At 33.6% G+C, this 15,398-nt stretch overlaps 1 protein-coding gene across 2 annotated transcripts in view; it reads right to left on the bottom strand.

Moving 5' to 3' along the window:
• Positions 1-427: 427 nt before the first annotated feature.
• Positions 428-15,398, bottom strand: part of LOC113073291 (solute carrier family 45 member 4-like) — a 44,132-nt gene continuing 29,161 nt past the window's right edge. Inside the window, exons 4-9 of one of the 2 annotated variants that reach the window (XM_026246181.1) lie at positions 10,005-10,193; positions 7,042-7,221; positions 4,765-5,846; positions 3,186-3,285; positions 2,894-3,105; positions 428-1,614 (exon numbers count right to left, since the gene is read on the bottom strand). In XM_026246181.1, the coding sequence (XP_026101966.1) occupies positions 1,246-1,614; positions 2,894-3,105; positions 3,186-3,285; positions 4,765-5,846; positions 7,042-7,221; positions 10,005-10,193 (2,132 nt within the window). In that variant the 3' untranslated portion in view covers positions 428-1,245. The remainder of the gene's footprint in view (positions 1,615-2,893; positions 3,106-3,185; positions 3,286-4,764; positions 5,847-7,041; positions 7,222-10,004; positions 10,194-15,398) is intronic. The other variant, XM_026246182.1, reaches the window with a different exon arrangement.

The following is a 15,398-nucleotide window of genomic DNA, read 5'->3' on the forward strand; positions in this document are numbered from 1 at the left end:
ATTACCTTTTAAGGAATTATGCTTTGCATTATATGGGCATTATTTTCATGGACAATTAAAAATTAATCCACAACTAAATGGCAAGAAAATATGTATACATATCAAACTAATAATATATTTGATATAATTTGAAAGACTAAATATCTATTTAAATATTTAAATATATATACATATATGTTTTAATATATTTGCTTCAGAAAAAAAAATCATTTATAGCAATGGATTGTCATGAAAATAATAACGGTTTACATAAAAATAAAAAATCCTTCATTTTCTGCCAATTAAAACAGAATTTCAGTTTTTTTCTTGACACATAAAAATTACATTTGTCATTTTGCAGCTGCATTTTTAAAGACATAAGAAAACTATATTTTTCATGAAGAAAAAGGAACCATTTAATGACAATAATTGTCATTATTTTCATGACAATTAAAAATTTATTCCCAACCTGTAATGCAATAAAATATATATATTTTAAATATATACATGTTCAAATATATCTACATAATATTATATTTTATAAAGTTTGTGAAGTACAATGTGAATATATGGTAGTATATACACACATATGGTGGTATTGTTATACTGCTTTTAATTTATGCAAATTTAAATGAAAAAATTCCTAGAGCGTGTGACATTTAATTTCCTAATGTTTATGATTACAGATTTTATTTATAGGCATTGCCAATTTAAATTTCCATCTGATATTTTTTTTAATTTAAATGTAAAAAAATAAAATAATAATAATTTGTCGGCTATGGATTGTCCCTGAAAATAATGTCAAAATTGAAAAAGTCCCCAAAATATCCATCATTTTCTGCAAATTTATTTTATGTTCTGTGAGATATGAAATTTATTTGTGAGATTCACCCTTTCACCCGCATGACACGACTAAAATAAAGCCATCATAATGAAACGGCTGTTATTATTGCACTGGGCAACTTTGGTAATCATAATGTCCTCGGTTTAAAAAACTAGGCAAAGATAAAGTTATGAGCCATGAACGTATATTAAAGATTCTTTCCATTAGATTTGATTGGAAGTGTGCGAGGGAAGTGCATGTGTTTTGAGAGCGAGAGAGCTCTCCCCTGAAGAGTTCAGCCCAGAGTCGCCCCCTGGTGGCCCTGAGATGCAGCCCTGAGACACACAACACCAGGCCAAACACGGGAAAATAAAGAAAGAAAACCGTCCTCCTGCTTGGTGAAATGTGTGTAGAAACGCGTTGGGAACGTTAGATGATCGCATTCACAGCGTGGATTCACACTCCACTTTGCAGGTGGTTGTAGCGGCCCCTTTGCGTGTGAGCTTGAGGAAGCTGGGCTTCTCGGACACGCTGTTGTTATTGGGGGGTGTCAGTGCCCTGGTCTGCTCAGTCTTCGCCCCGTCGGCCTCTCCGCTGGAGCCCGGGTAGATGACCAGGAAGCTGGCGGCCAGGAAGCCCAGGAAGGATCCGCCGGAGGCCACCATGGGAATGACCCGCACGCTGCCCACCGCATCCACCACGGCACCCAGCGCAGACGCCACCAGGATCTGAGAGATGTACACCTGACACGACAGGATGGCGCAGTCGATGCCGAAACCTCGCTTGGAGTTGCCAGGGCTGTGCTGGACGTACTGCAGACAGCAAAAAAACACATGTCAGTGTCCTCTCTATCCTACCAGATCTTACCAGAAACCTGTTTCAGGGAGGATTCAGAATAACCACAATCAGTACTACTGACAACACCATGAGAAAAGTACAAAATGTTCACAGTTTTTTTTTTTTATATCTGTCTGCAAAATTTACCACAGGTTGCACGAGTTTGCTCTAAGAAGAATGTTTGTTTCGAGACAAGCAGCATGGAAATGTATTACACTGTGAAACCTATTTGCTGAAATGAATCGGAAAGCACAAAACCAGTCATAAGGGTAATTTGAAGATTTATGCATCATTTGAAAGCTGAATAAATCAGCTTTCCGTTGATGTATGGTTTGTTAGGAGCACAATGTTGGCCGAGATATAACTATTTGAAAATCTGGAATTTGAGGGTACATAAAAAAAAAAAAAAAAAAAATCTAATTACTGAGAAAATAACCTTTAAAGTCGTACAGATTAAGCTCTTAGCAATGCATATTACTAATATATATTTTTTTAAATATATATTTACAGTAGGAAATTTACAAAAAATCTTTATAATAGAGACTGCAATTTGAATTTCTAGCTGATTAAATATTGTAAAATAAATTAAAAAATATAATTTACATATAAAAAAACCATTTTTTTAAATAAAAACTAAATCAGAATTCACATTAAAACTTTAGTTTTCTCATGAACAGGACACAAACTTATTTTTCTTTATGGAGATTGCATTTTCAATTTCTAGCAGATTAAATACTTAAATATTTAAAAATATATATTTAAAGTATTTAATTTAAATATTTTATTAAAATTAAGGTTAAATACTTAAATATATATATATATATATATATATATATATATATATATATATATATATATATTTATATATATATTTATATATATATAAATAAGATTAAATATTCTTAATATACATTTAAATTTACTTACTTTATATATATATATATATAAAAAACTTTTTTAGTTTGTGTGCAACATTTTTTTCCATGCTATACTATTTCTTACGACTAGTAAAGCTTTTTTTTTATTTTGTTTTGTATAACTTTTGTGTTAATGAACGCTGTAGTGACGTCAGATACTTACAGGGTTTGTTACACCAAGAACGTAATTTGATGAAAGATAATTCCTGTTACTTGTTAAAATGTCCCCCTCAACCCTGAGTTCTGAGAGACGGTCAGGACAAAGATTAGGCCTAGCGCTGGGATTATCTTTAATACGGCTGGATTAGAGTCTCACACAGATGGAGATGCCCCTGACCTCTTTATTATCGTGATACTGGCCCAGCAGAGCGTATGGACAGTACGAGATGCTCATCGAGATGATGCCCATGCTGCTGATCATCACCATGGAGACGTAGACGTTGGGGAAGATCGCCATGACAGCCGTACCGATGGAGAAGCCCAGAGTGCCCAGGATGTAGATGACCTTTATCCTGAGGTCAAAGTTATCCAGATACTTCTGCAGTATAGCTACAGTCACAGAGAGATGCACATGAAGGATTACACTCGAACAGATCAGACGGTTGAACATGTAGTTTCAGGATACACACCTGAACAGATGGCGGCGGTGGTGGCGTAAATCACCAGCCCCCAGCAGCCCATCTGAACCCCTCTGTGGTAGTTTTGAAGGGCGGTGGAGTTCAGCGGGGCCTGCAGAGACAGAAGACATTACGATTTAGTGTGATGGAATGGATTAGAGTCCTTTGCTAGTCTTTCGAGTGATTAACAGCTTCAATTTGGATCTTTGTCCTCAAACAAAGCCCCAAATGTATAAAAATTCCTGTAACTCGGGCAGAAGGGCACAGCAGTTCCAACACCGAGTTTTTGGGTTCGATTCCCAGGAAATGCATGAATTGATCAAATGTACATGTGTAACTTTAATGCAGTGCAAGTCACTTTGAACAATTCCTTTAATAAAAACCTAATTCCTTGAACATATCCTACATTTACATGCATGCATGTGTCAGATGCTTTTATCTGGAGTGACTGTGGACCACAAAACCAGTCATTAAGTCTCAATTTTTCAAAAATTAGATTTATACATCAGATGAAAGCTTTCTATTGATTGTATGGTTTGTTATGATAGGACAATATTTGGGCGGGGTACCACTATTTGAAAATCTGGAATCTGAGGGTGCAACAAATCTAAATATTGAAAAGAATTGCCTTTAAAGTTGTCATATTATGATGCATATTTCTAATCAAATATTAAGTTTTGGTATACATACTTTAGGAAATTTACAAAATATCTTCACTTAATATCCTAATGATTTTTGGCATAAAATAAAAATGTATAATTTTGACCTATACAAAATATATTTGGCTATTGCTAAAAATATACCCCAGCAACTTAAGACTGGCTTGTGCTCCATGGTGACATTTGATCAGTTCATTGATTCCCTGGGATTCGAACACAACACACAACTCCCGGCATTGATCACGGGTGAGTAAATTACAATACAATCATAATTTGGGGTGAACAGGTTCTTGAACTCAACTTACATTGTATGCATTTGTCAGACACTTTTATCTGAAGTGACTTAAAGTGCATTCAATTTGATTCATTTGATCAGTTAATACATTTCCTGGGAATCGAACCTACAACCATGGCATTACTCTTTGCACAATGCTCTACTGTTTGAGCTACAGGAATGCTTTCCTATATTTTCATAGCTTGAAGAGTGGAGCATAACACTAGCAACACCTAGGTTTTAGGTTCGATTCCCAGGAAATGCATGAACTGGTCAAATGTACAGTACATGCGCACCTTCAATGCAGTGCAAGTTGCTTTGAATGATTCCTTGAACATATCCTACATTTACATGTATGCATGTGGCATATGCTTTTATCTGAAGCATCTTAAATTGCATTTAAGTTGTACATTTGGCCAGTCCATGCATTTCCTGGGAATCGAACCTAAAACCTTGGTGTTGCTAGTGTCATGCTCCACTGTTCAAGCTATGAAATATAGGAAAGCATTCCTGTAGCTCAAACAGTAGAGTATGGTGCTAATAGTAATACCAAGGTTGTGGGTTTGATTCCCAGGGAATGCATACATGAATCAAATGTGTAACTTGAATGCAACGTGAGTCGCTTTGGATGCATTATAAAAAGCAAGGCATCTCTAACCTTAGGGTCGCCCTCGTAGATGACCTGTCCCATGAAGTCGGTGTAAAACACGGCCTCTGCGATGATGGAGAACCACGTGACCAGATGACATACACACAGTCTGAACAGCTCTTTGGGCATCTTCAGCATGGACATCCAGAGCAGACGGACGGTGGTCTCGGCCTCGCCCTCCTCGCTCTCCGTGTCCCCGCTGGAGTTGGTGTTCCCGCTCTGGTGCCTCGATCTCTGTCCGTTCCTCTGCTTCTGCCGCTTCTCAATCTCGTAGATGTCGTTCATGCTGCGGGACGGTTTGATGAGGAACGCCGCGTTGGCTCGCCGGTAGCGGTAGCGGTGGGATCCGACCCGGCCGTAGTAGGAAAATGTGCAGGAGGACTGTCGGTAGAAGGTGTGGCGTCTGCGGCGCATGGATGCGGTGGTGCTGGAGGGTTTGTTTCCGGGCGGCCCATGGCCGTTGAGGTCCGTCGTATGTCCGTTGGCTGCTTTGGATTGGTTGAGCTGACCGTTGAGCAGAGCTTCTTCTCCGTCACATTCGGCCTGCTGCAGAAACGCAGACAGTCGGCTGAATTTTCCACGCAGGAACTCCTGACTCTCCGCACTGCTGCTGCGCCGTGGCAGTGACCCATGATACGAAGAAATGCGATCTTGGAAGATAGACGGCTCGATTTCACGCAGAAACAGCATGTCGTGGTGGTCCAGCGTAGCATCAGCCATTTCCAAAACGGAGTCGCTTTTACTTCGAACGATGTCCACATCTAAGAAATCCATGTCCAGCTCTCGCTCCGATCGCCGGTCCCCGTAGATGTCGTAATGCACATAGGGTTCGTCTTCATGGATCTTTTCGAGCTGGGGATGGTGCGGTGGGATTTTAACACTGGATTCGGTTTCTGCCTCTTCATCCAGACGGTCCTGTTGAGGACTGAACTGTTGCTCTTCAATACTGAAGAGGTGCAGAGCCACGGAAATTGTGAACAGTACAGCGGCGAATAAGAACAGAATTTGCTCTTGAGATTTGAAGGCTCGACCCAAGAAGGTGTGTGTCCAGTCAAGACCACCAAGGGCGTAACCGACCGCCCCTCCGAACCCTTAAAACGCAACATGCACATTTTAGCACTGATTCTATACAGACATGTACACAATAACAAAGCCTTTGAGAATGACAAGCGATTTAAAAAAGGCACAATGCAAAAAAACGAAACAACAAAAAAATCTTCGTAGTTATCTTTTTTCCCCATCAATCCATTTTTTACCCAAAATGAAATAAAATTATAATATTTATATTTTCAAATTGTATATATAATCACCATTTAAATATTTAAGATACATTTATTTGAGATTGAAAATTACTTAAAGCTTAGGCCATTGATAAATTATTATTTATTTATTTATTTAGAAATTTTTGTATGCTTAGAGTAGAATAATAATTTTTTATATGTCAACTACATTTTATTTCTTGTTTTAGGCATAAATCTACAGGGAAAAAGTAATTTTGCTTCTCGAGTAAATGTTTATTGTTTTATCAATACTTAGATATTTTTACTAAAAATTACACTGCAGAAAATATTTTCTTTATTAGTATTTTTGTTGTTTTCCAATACATATATCTAAACATTCTTAAATCAAGATACACTTACTTCAGAATGAAAATGACTTAGGACATTAAGTTTAGTTTTTTTGAAAAATGTATCAAAATTACATGGGTTTATGTGTAAAACAAGAACAAACATTTATAAATTAAGTCAGAAAAATAAACTTGTTTTCCCTTTTAATTAAGTTTATTTTTCTAACCATATTTGCAGATGCTATTATTGTTTAAAGCATAAACTCACTTAATATATTTGTTTCTCAATAAATGTATGCTGTTTTAAGACTCTGTTCAAAATAGACTTCAGAAGTTTATTTCCTATTATTTAGTATTTTGTCTTATTAAGCACCGATTCTATATGGACCTGTACACAAATACAGTATTTTTGTCTTTTTGTCTCATTTCTAAATCAAGATACATCGGATATTAATCTATTAAAAAGTTTATGCTTAAGAAAAAAAAAAAGTCAACTGGCTTAGAAAAATAATATTTACTAAAACTTTAATAAAAAGTATATCTTTTATATATGCTATATCTTAAGTATATCTTGATAATATATAATAATAAAATAAGACAAAACATTTAAATTTTTTTAATTATTTTTTTTTAGCACGAACAGTCATGGGCTGCAGTTGTCACTTACATAAATAACTGCCAATCACAAGTGTTTCAGGTTATGACTGACAGAGCTGTACCTGCAGAGAAGGCGTGGATGTTGAGGGCCATGTCCTGTTCCTCAGTGTCGGCCACGTCCAGCAGATACGCTCGTATGGGACCCTCCGTCGCATCCGCACAGAAATCCAGCACCACCACCCCCAAAACAGTCATCACGATTCCTATGGGCTGGTTATTTGGCACGTCTCCTAAAGCAAGACCTGAGACAGGCAAACACAAACAGATTACGTCAGAGAAAAATCAACAGAATTGTTCAGAATCATCGCTGATATTTTTAACTAAAGCTAAAATGATTAAAATACATTTTCATGATTTAAAACATTTAATTCCTTGGTTTTATTGTTTATTTTATTAACTTGCCTTGGCTAAATCATATTTAAGTCACATGGTGTCTGTTTTAGTCAATATTGGGTTTACATTCTTTAATAGAATTATTTGGCTAAAAAGGAAACAAACAAACAAAACAAGAGTCATATTTGTGAACGTTAACGTATACTGTTAGACAATTCAATAAAAGTCAAATTTCAAACAATTGTTTTTGGATTTAAAAATACAAATATATATGCATAATGTGTTTGAGACACAAGTGAAATATATTAATGAATGAACATATGAAATGTTTGCAGATTATTTTAAAAACTACGCATAAAACAATAGGAACCGATTCTAATGAAATGTTACTTTTATAGTCCCTTGTCAATCATAAATGACAATTTCCAAGAGGTCAGCTGTATTTGTTCAAATACACACAGAGCAGCCGATGAATTGAGTTCTTTACGGTTCATCAATATTTCATACAGGCTTTCAGCATGTATGCAACTAACCCACACATCCCATAATGCCCGTGTCCTGACCTTGATCCACTGCGCTGTCATACCATGAACCACTGTACATGTGTGTGTGTGTGTGAGTAAACATGGACATGAATTGATTGTTCAGGCTTAATTTAGCTGTTTTCCAGTAGAGCATGTGACGGGTCATCATGTGTTTTATGCGTGTAACTATTGGTGCTTGTTTCCTACTGCTCACAGTGATCTGAATGAACCTCCAACCTAAAATATCAAACTTCAGTGTTTCATTCCTAAATGATTCCTCACTGAGGAGAGACGTGCTGCTTGATTGGATTGATTTTTACCCACTTGTTTAGAAAATAGAAAAAAAGTCCCATAGAATTACACTGAAGATGCATGCAATACATCTTTCTAATATGCGTCTTACGTTATATGTCTAGTTTTAGTATTCTAATCCCTCTTCTAATATTTAGTGTATTAAACTGTAAAACAGGCACAGAGAGTGGAAGCTGGTCGTAGACTCATAGCTCCTGACAATGGAGTCGGCGCGCAGCAAGCTAGCCGTGGAGACAGGAAGTTGTTCCAGATAGGCAATGAAAGGTAAAAAAAGGCCACAACAGGAAACAGTTTCCTGTGAACTGGTTCCTAGTCCTTTCCCATGTCATAAAGACTGACGGACTTCATGCTGACACACACACACACACACACACACACACACTCTTTCAGCTCAAATACTGACAGATAGTCAGTACAAAACAAGGTATTACCATGCTACATATCTACATATGAGAAGGACAAAAAAACAGTGTTATTAAGGCATCTTTATTAAGTTTCTGAGGTTCAGAGATCTGTCGTCTAATAGAAATGTGGCGCTGATAACGGCGTCACACGTTCTGTGCCAAGAACAGAAGCGTTCCTGCAGAAATCAGCTCTGTCTCTGCAAACATCTCACCCTCAGAAAGACAGCGTGACCCATGCGAGAGGAGTTTCTCTGGCTAAACATTCAGAGCCAACAGGAACTGCTGCTTACCAGCTGTTTTACATAAGTTTGACTCCTAGTTAACATTTTCTAGCTGGAAAGTCCAGTGAAAAGTTGTTTCAGAGATGGAGCAAGTTCTTTCAATTTGGAATATATATTACTTCTGCCAAATGATTAATTGTGATTAATCACATCCAACATAAACCTTTTTGTTCAAATATATAAATACAAACACTTGCATGTATATATATATAAAAAATAATTAACATTTATATTAAATATATTTATATAGAAGTTATATGAAAATAAAATATACATATACACACACACACACACACACACACACACACACACACACACACACATACACATATATATATATATATATATATATATATATATATATATATATATATATATATATATATATATATATATATATATATATATAATTATTATTATTTAAATATACAGTATACTGTATGTGTGTTTCAACATATACATAAATATACACAGTATACACACATATTAAATAAGTTTATTTTGGATGCAATATAATTAATAAAACAAAGAACAGGTATTAAAAAAGTAAACAGTAATTTCTATTTTATGGTAAGCTTTAACATGTATGAAATATTGTTAATTTACATTTAGAAAGAAATAGCTTAATCATATGGACGTATGGATAAATAAAAAAAATATTTAAGTAGAAAAAAGTAAATTTTCATTTACAAAGAAAAAAATATATAAATATAAATATATAAATAAATAAAATATTATATATATATATATATATATATATATATATATATATATATATATATATATATATATATATATATATATATATAAAACTTTACATTCAGAAAGAAATTGCAAAAGTGGATAGATGGATAAATTAATGAAAAAAATAAATGAATGAGAAAAGTTACCTTTACATTTAGAAAGAAAGTGAAAGTATGAAGAATGAATGAATGGGGATTTTTTTAAATATTATTCACTCATGAATCAATCACATTAAAGTCAGGATCATGTATCAAGAAATTAAACTGTCAATCTGATTTCATGTTGACTCTAAAGTTTCAAAGCTTACTGTTTTTATACAGAAATGTTTATATTGAGAATGAAATGGAGACAGAAAGATGTGCACTAAGACAGGAACACGTATAAAGTAAACTGATGTTGAGGTTGAGGTTGATTCGGAGCTGCTCACCTATCAGCGAGCCGTTGAGGAAGAGCGCGACGCCCAGCAGGACGCCCACACACAGGGCCAGGATGAAGGGCCGTCTGCGACCCCAGCGCAGCGTACAGCGGTCACTGGCCGAGCCGATCAGAGGCGTGAAGATCAGACCCAGGATGGGGCTCAGGAACCACGTCAGGCTGTAGTATTGCTCTGGAAGACCTGAGAGACAAAACACACAGATCTGATGTCACTTCCTGCTCACGCTTTCACTCAAAGTGCTGCTCCAAAAGCAGTTTGGGGTTGCATTACATAGAGTTATTGCATTCATAAATGAGCATTAAAGGTAATATAATAAAAGACCCATTACAGACCCAATAAAACCCATTTAGAAAAGGAGTTTCATCATTATAATGTAAAATACCCCATATTATTTGGCATAAATCAGATTAATGCTGATAATACTAATGCTATTGCTAACATTCAACATCCTCTGCAAAATATCACATCTCTACTTCACTGAAAATATATTTAGGTCTAAATTTCAGATTTATGTAATTGAATTTCACTCAGAAAATATGTATATTTAAAAAAAAAAAAGAAATATTTAGAGAACAATATTTAGGGTTAAATATTAAAAACAAGATTTGTTTTGCTTTTTAAATCTCACTCAAAATATATATATAAAAAATAGGGAAAATAAAAATAAAGAAAAACAATTAGGCCTGCATGGAAAATTTATGTACTTCAATTTCACTCAAAAATAAAGAAATACAAATAAAGAAATTCTAATATTTATTTATTTATTTATTTATATTTAGAACAAAATATTTAGGCTTAAAATTAAATGTATCTATTTAAATTACATATAAAAATTTGTATCCATTTTAACAGTTACATTACACAGTTTTAACCTAATAAACCATGTTCATAATTTTCAAATGAATAAATTGATAATGGTCAAAAAAAATTTGATTGATTTGCATGAATGCATTTTAAAAATGCTTTTATTTAAAGAAAATCAATTAAATGCAACTAGTTTATAAACTATGCCATAATTCTGATGAGTGCGGAAATCTGACCCCTATCTATTTACTTACAAATATGCATCAAATGTACAGTAGTTATTTATTAATTAATTTAGTTATTCAAGTTAAAACTTGTGCTGTATTCACAAATCATAATTTTAAGCTAAATATTTGTTATCATTAGAGTAGCTCATATTCGATGTCTCACAGTGACCTCTGACCCTGATTGCAGTAGGTTTTGTGGTTAAATCTTCAGGTCAGGACGTCTGATGTCTCTCACAGCTGGCACTCAAAACTATGATCTTATGACCAGATTCAATAAGAAAATAGGATCAGACTAGAAAGCAGATTGTTTGTAAGAGTAACAGGCTTTAAACCTCATTCGAATAATTCACTCTCACATGATTTGAATCATAAATAACGCTGCATTATTGGGTAAGCAATCCTCTAAAAGCCTGGCAATCATCCATCTCTCCAATAAAAACTAAAACTGCACTGAAGACTGATCTACAAACACTTTCTCTACACGAACTTGTTCAGGGACAAAGTGTGAAAATTCATGGTCAGGAAGAAAACACCCACAACAACAACAAGAACACAAAACTTCAAAGTGAAGAGGTTGCTCGGTTTTAAACTGGATCATTTGATTTTTTGCCTCGTTAGAGATACATATTACAGCACAAGCTTATGCTGAATTAATCTTACTGGTAATAACCCACCAAATTAATCAGATGATTAATCAATCGAAGTACTTGACAAAAGGATGTTATCTTCTATGGTTAAAAAACAAATATGCCTTAAAAAAGGTTCTTAAAAAAGCCAAAGAGAATGATTTTCAGAGAGGGAATACAGTATCTCATGGGAAAAGCCAATTTACATTTAGAAAGAAATAGTCAAAGTGTAGAGAAGGGACTGAAAATAAGCAGAAGAAGAAAAAAATGCTAGAAAACAACAACAAAAAATTAATAGAAATACAATTTTTAAATAAAATAAAATAATAGATTTAGTGCTCACAGAAAAGGTGAATAAAAAAAAAACTATAAAAAAAAAGTAAAAAAATAAAATAAAATGTAAAATACAAATAAAATAATTCAGTAATCATGGAAAAGATAAAAAATAAATAAATAAATAAATAAATAAATATATATATATATATATATATATGTATATATGTATATATATATTTATTTGTGGCTCATAGAAAGTGGGAAAAAGAAAAAAAATCTATAAAATAAATAACAATAATTCAGTACCCATCAAAAAAAGATCAACTAAAATATAATAATAATAAAAATTATAATAAAAAATAAATATGAAACTTTCAAAGCAGGAAATATAAAAACCATCTGTGTAATAAATGCCTGGAAAGCATAATAGACTTACAGCTAAAGAAATATAAAGAAACAGAAAGAGAGAATGACAAAATCATATTGTCATTCATAAAAAATGACATGAAAAGATGAAAAGATTGGTAAACCTTCTGCCGGGTCTCTATAATACTGTCGTCTACCTTTAGGAAACATGTCAGAAGTGCATATGATGCTTTATAAAACACTGTGTCTGTTTTTAGGCAGATCACTTCTGGAGACTAAACTAAGCAATCTGTTAGCCACTTTAAGATTATTTTATGAAAATGAGATTTGATTTCATAATCGCACCAAACAAATCAAGCCTTTCTCATCCAGATCAAGAGCTCAGTCTGAACCACGTCCTTCATGCGGTGTGTGTTTGTTCTGTGAGGCTGTTATAGTGACATAATACACACATCTGTCTGTGTCACACACCAGCTGTCCATCATAAGCGCCGTATAATGTGCATAACCACATGCAGATGACATCATGCGCAGATTGGCATTGCAACAATAATTCACACGCAGAGAGGCAGAAGACTCTCACAGGAATCAGCTCTATCTTTAGAGGAGACGTCCAGGGCTGTAACAGGATCATCACACACACACACACACACACTCTGGTCGGCGGTCAGAGAGACTGTCACAGCGGTCATCAAACCAGATCAGCCTTTCAGACAGAGACCAATAACTTGAATTTGATTTGATGAAAAAAAAAAATTTTTTAACTTGATAAAAAATGTATTATATGAAAGATAATATTATTATAAAATCTGAATAATTTAGACAATATTATTTAATTGCAAATTAATGATCAAAAATAAACAATAAAGTGAAAGAGAAACAAATAAAATGAAATAAAATAAAAAGTCACACTGTATCACTATTATTAAATATTTATTAAATAATATTTTAGTGTGCCCAGTACAGCATACTGTGTTTTTCCTGTATAAACATATACATAGTGTATATGCAAACACACACACACACACACACACACACACACAAAATTAATATATATTTTATTATATTTATTAACAAATATTTAAATACATATGATGAAATTACAATATTTACATAAATAAAAATAAACTAAATATTAAAATAATAAGCATACATATATGCACGTATAGAATGTAAAATGAATACATATATTAATTAATATGATCTATTATCAATTAAAGCTGCGGTAGGGAACTTTTGACGCTCTAGCGGTTAATAAACAGCAATGCTTGCGTCTTGCGGAAGAACATCGTAGCCGGAACTACTTCTCTCTGTTTATGTCTATGAAGAATCACAACGGTACTGGGTTACTCCGCCGCGGTACCCCCGAAGCAATCTAAAATAGTCCGAATATAAACACTTATTATAGGTGTACCCTAGTGATTCAGGACAAGCTAAAAACACGGTTTGGAAAATGGATTCATGGTGTACTCGCTTATTTTGTTCATTTTTCTAAACATTTTCTAATATTTAAATAAGAAATGCATGTGATAAAATGAAATTACATTAATATAAAAATTGATGTAATTAAATGCAATGTAATTTAATATATATATATATATATATATATATATATATATATATATATATATATATATATATATACACACTGTATATATAAATAATGTAAATAAAATATTTCAGTAATAACACATTCGTACATATAATTAATAAAAATGTATAATCAATATTGTTTATTCATAAATATTTCAATAAGAAACATGTTAAAATTGCATTCTTAATCAAATAAAATAAATATATGGAAATAATAAACACACATATAATGATAAAATTTACAAATAAATAAAATATGAAAATAATAAGTATATTTATTATATAATAATAATAATAATAATAATAATAATATTATATATATATATATATATATATATATATATATATATATATATATATATATATATATATATATATATATATATATATATATATATATATATATATACAAATTATTATTAATTATTGTATTATTATTATTATTTTATTATCAAATTATTAAATAACATTTTAGTGGGCACAGTACACGTGCATACTACGTGTTTTTTCTTTTTTTTTAAAGTAGTGCTGAAAGTATGTCATTCTGAATGTTCTGTTCCATTCCAAAAGACAAATACTAATTTAAAGAAAAAAGAAAAAAAAAAAAAGAAAGAAAGAAAAAGAATAATAAAACAAATCTGACAATAAGTAAACTTGGTAAATTCCCACAATTCTGTGTCGAAACCTTTCTATCAGAAATCAGCTGGAATAGAGCCACTGCACCTGCTGGTAAAAAGCTCGGTGTCCCATTACAGTATAGTAAAAGAGAAAAATACCCATGATCCTCTGGGAGACACACTGTCTACTCTAGAGTCCTGAGAAGCTGTTTTCTGAGAGCCTTATCAGAGTCAGAGTAACCAGCTGTTCGGTTCTCATCAGAGCCCGATGCCACCATCCTCAGTCCACTTCCTCTTCCTCCGGTTTGTTGAGGTGTTTTTAGAGATTTAGTCTGCAGTTACACACACAAACACTGAGACACTGAGGCCCAAACAAAAGATCGGAATCAGTTGGTAAGCAAGTTATTTGTTCCTTGAAAAATATGTGGCATAAACATGCAAACAGGAAGTTTGAGAGACTTCAGTAAATAATCTCAGGAGACTTCGTGTTTCCCACCAGGTCAAAAATGGTGAACAATACTGAGAGCAGAATGAGTCGAACTGAAGGGGAAGTACTTTCTACAAGTTACTTTCTAGTGAAGAAACAAACTCACTAACAACACACAGTCTGTTTCCAGCGGGAAAAACCAGTTCAGTCCAGTTTTAGGAACATGGTACCTGGTGTTTGGGGGTCAAGGGTCAACACCAGGTTGATGTGAAACAAGCGAACACCTTTAAGCAGAACTTTCCAGCATGGACCCCCGACTTAGAAAGGTAAAACTCTTCCTTCAGTGATGCTTTCAGAGCTGTTACACTAGACTTAATTTTCCAATCACTTTCATTCGTATGTATTGGATTTGTTTCAAAGCAGAAGGGCAAGAGTATGTGAGGAAGCATT

Source organism: Carassius auratus, unplaced genomic scaffold (genome assembly GCF_003368295.1).
Source record: "Carassius auratus strain Wakin unplaced genomic scaffold, ASM336829v1 scaf_tig00011797, whole genome shotgun sequence".
In the NCBI taxonomy this organism is placed as follows: Eukaryota; Metazoa; Chordata; class Actinopteri; order Cypriniformes; family Cyprinidae; genus Carassius; species Carassius auratus.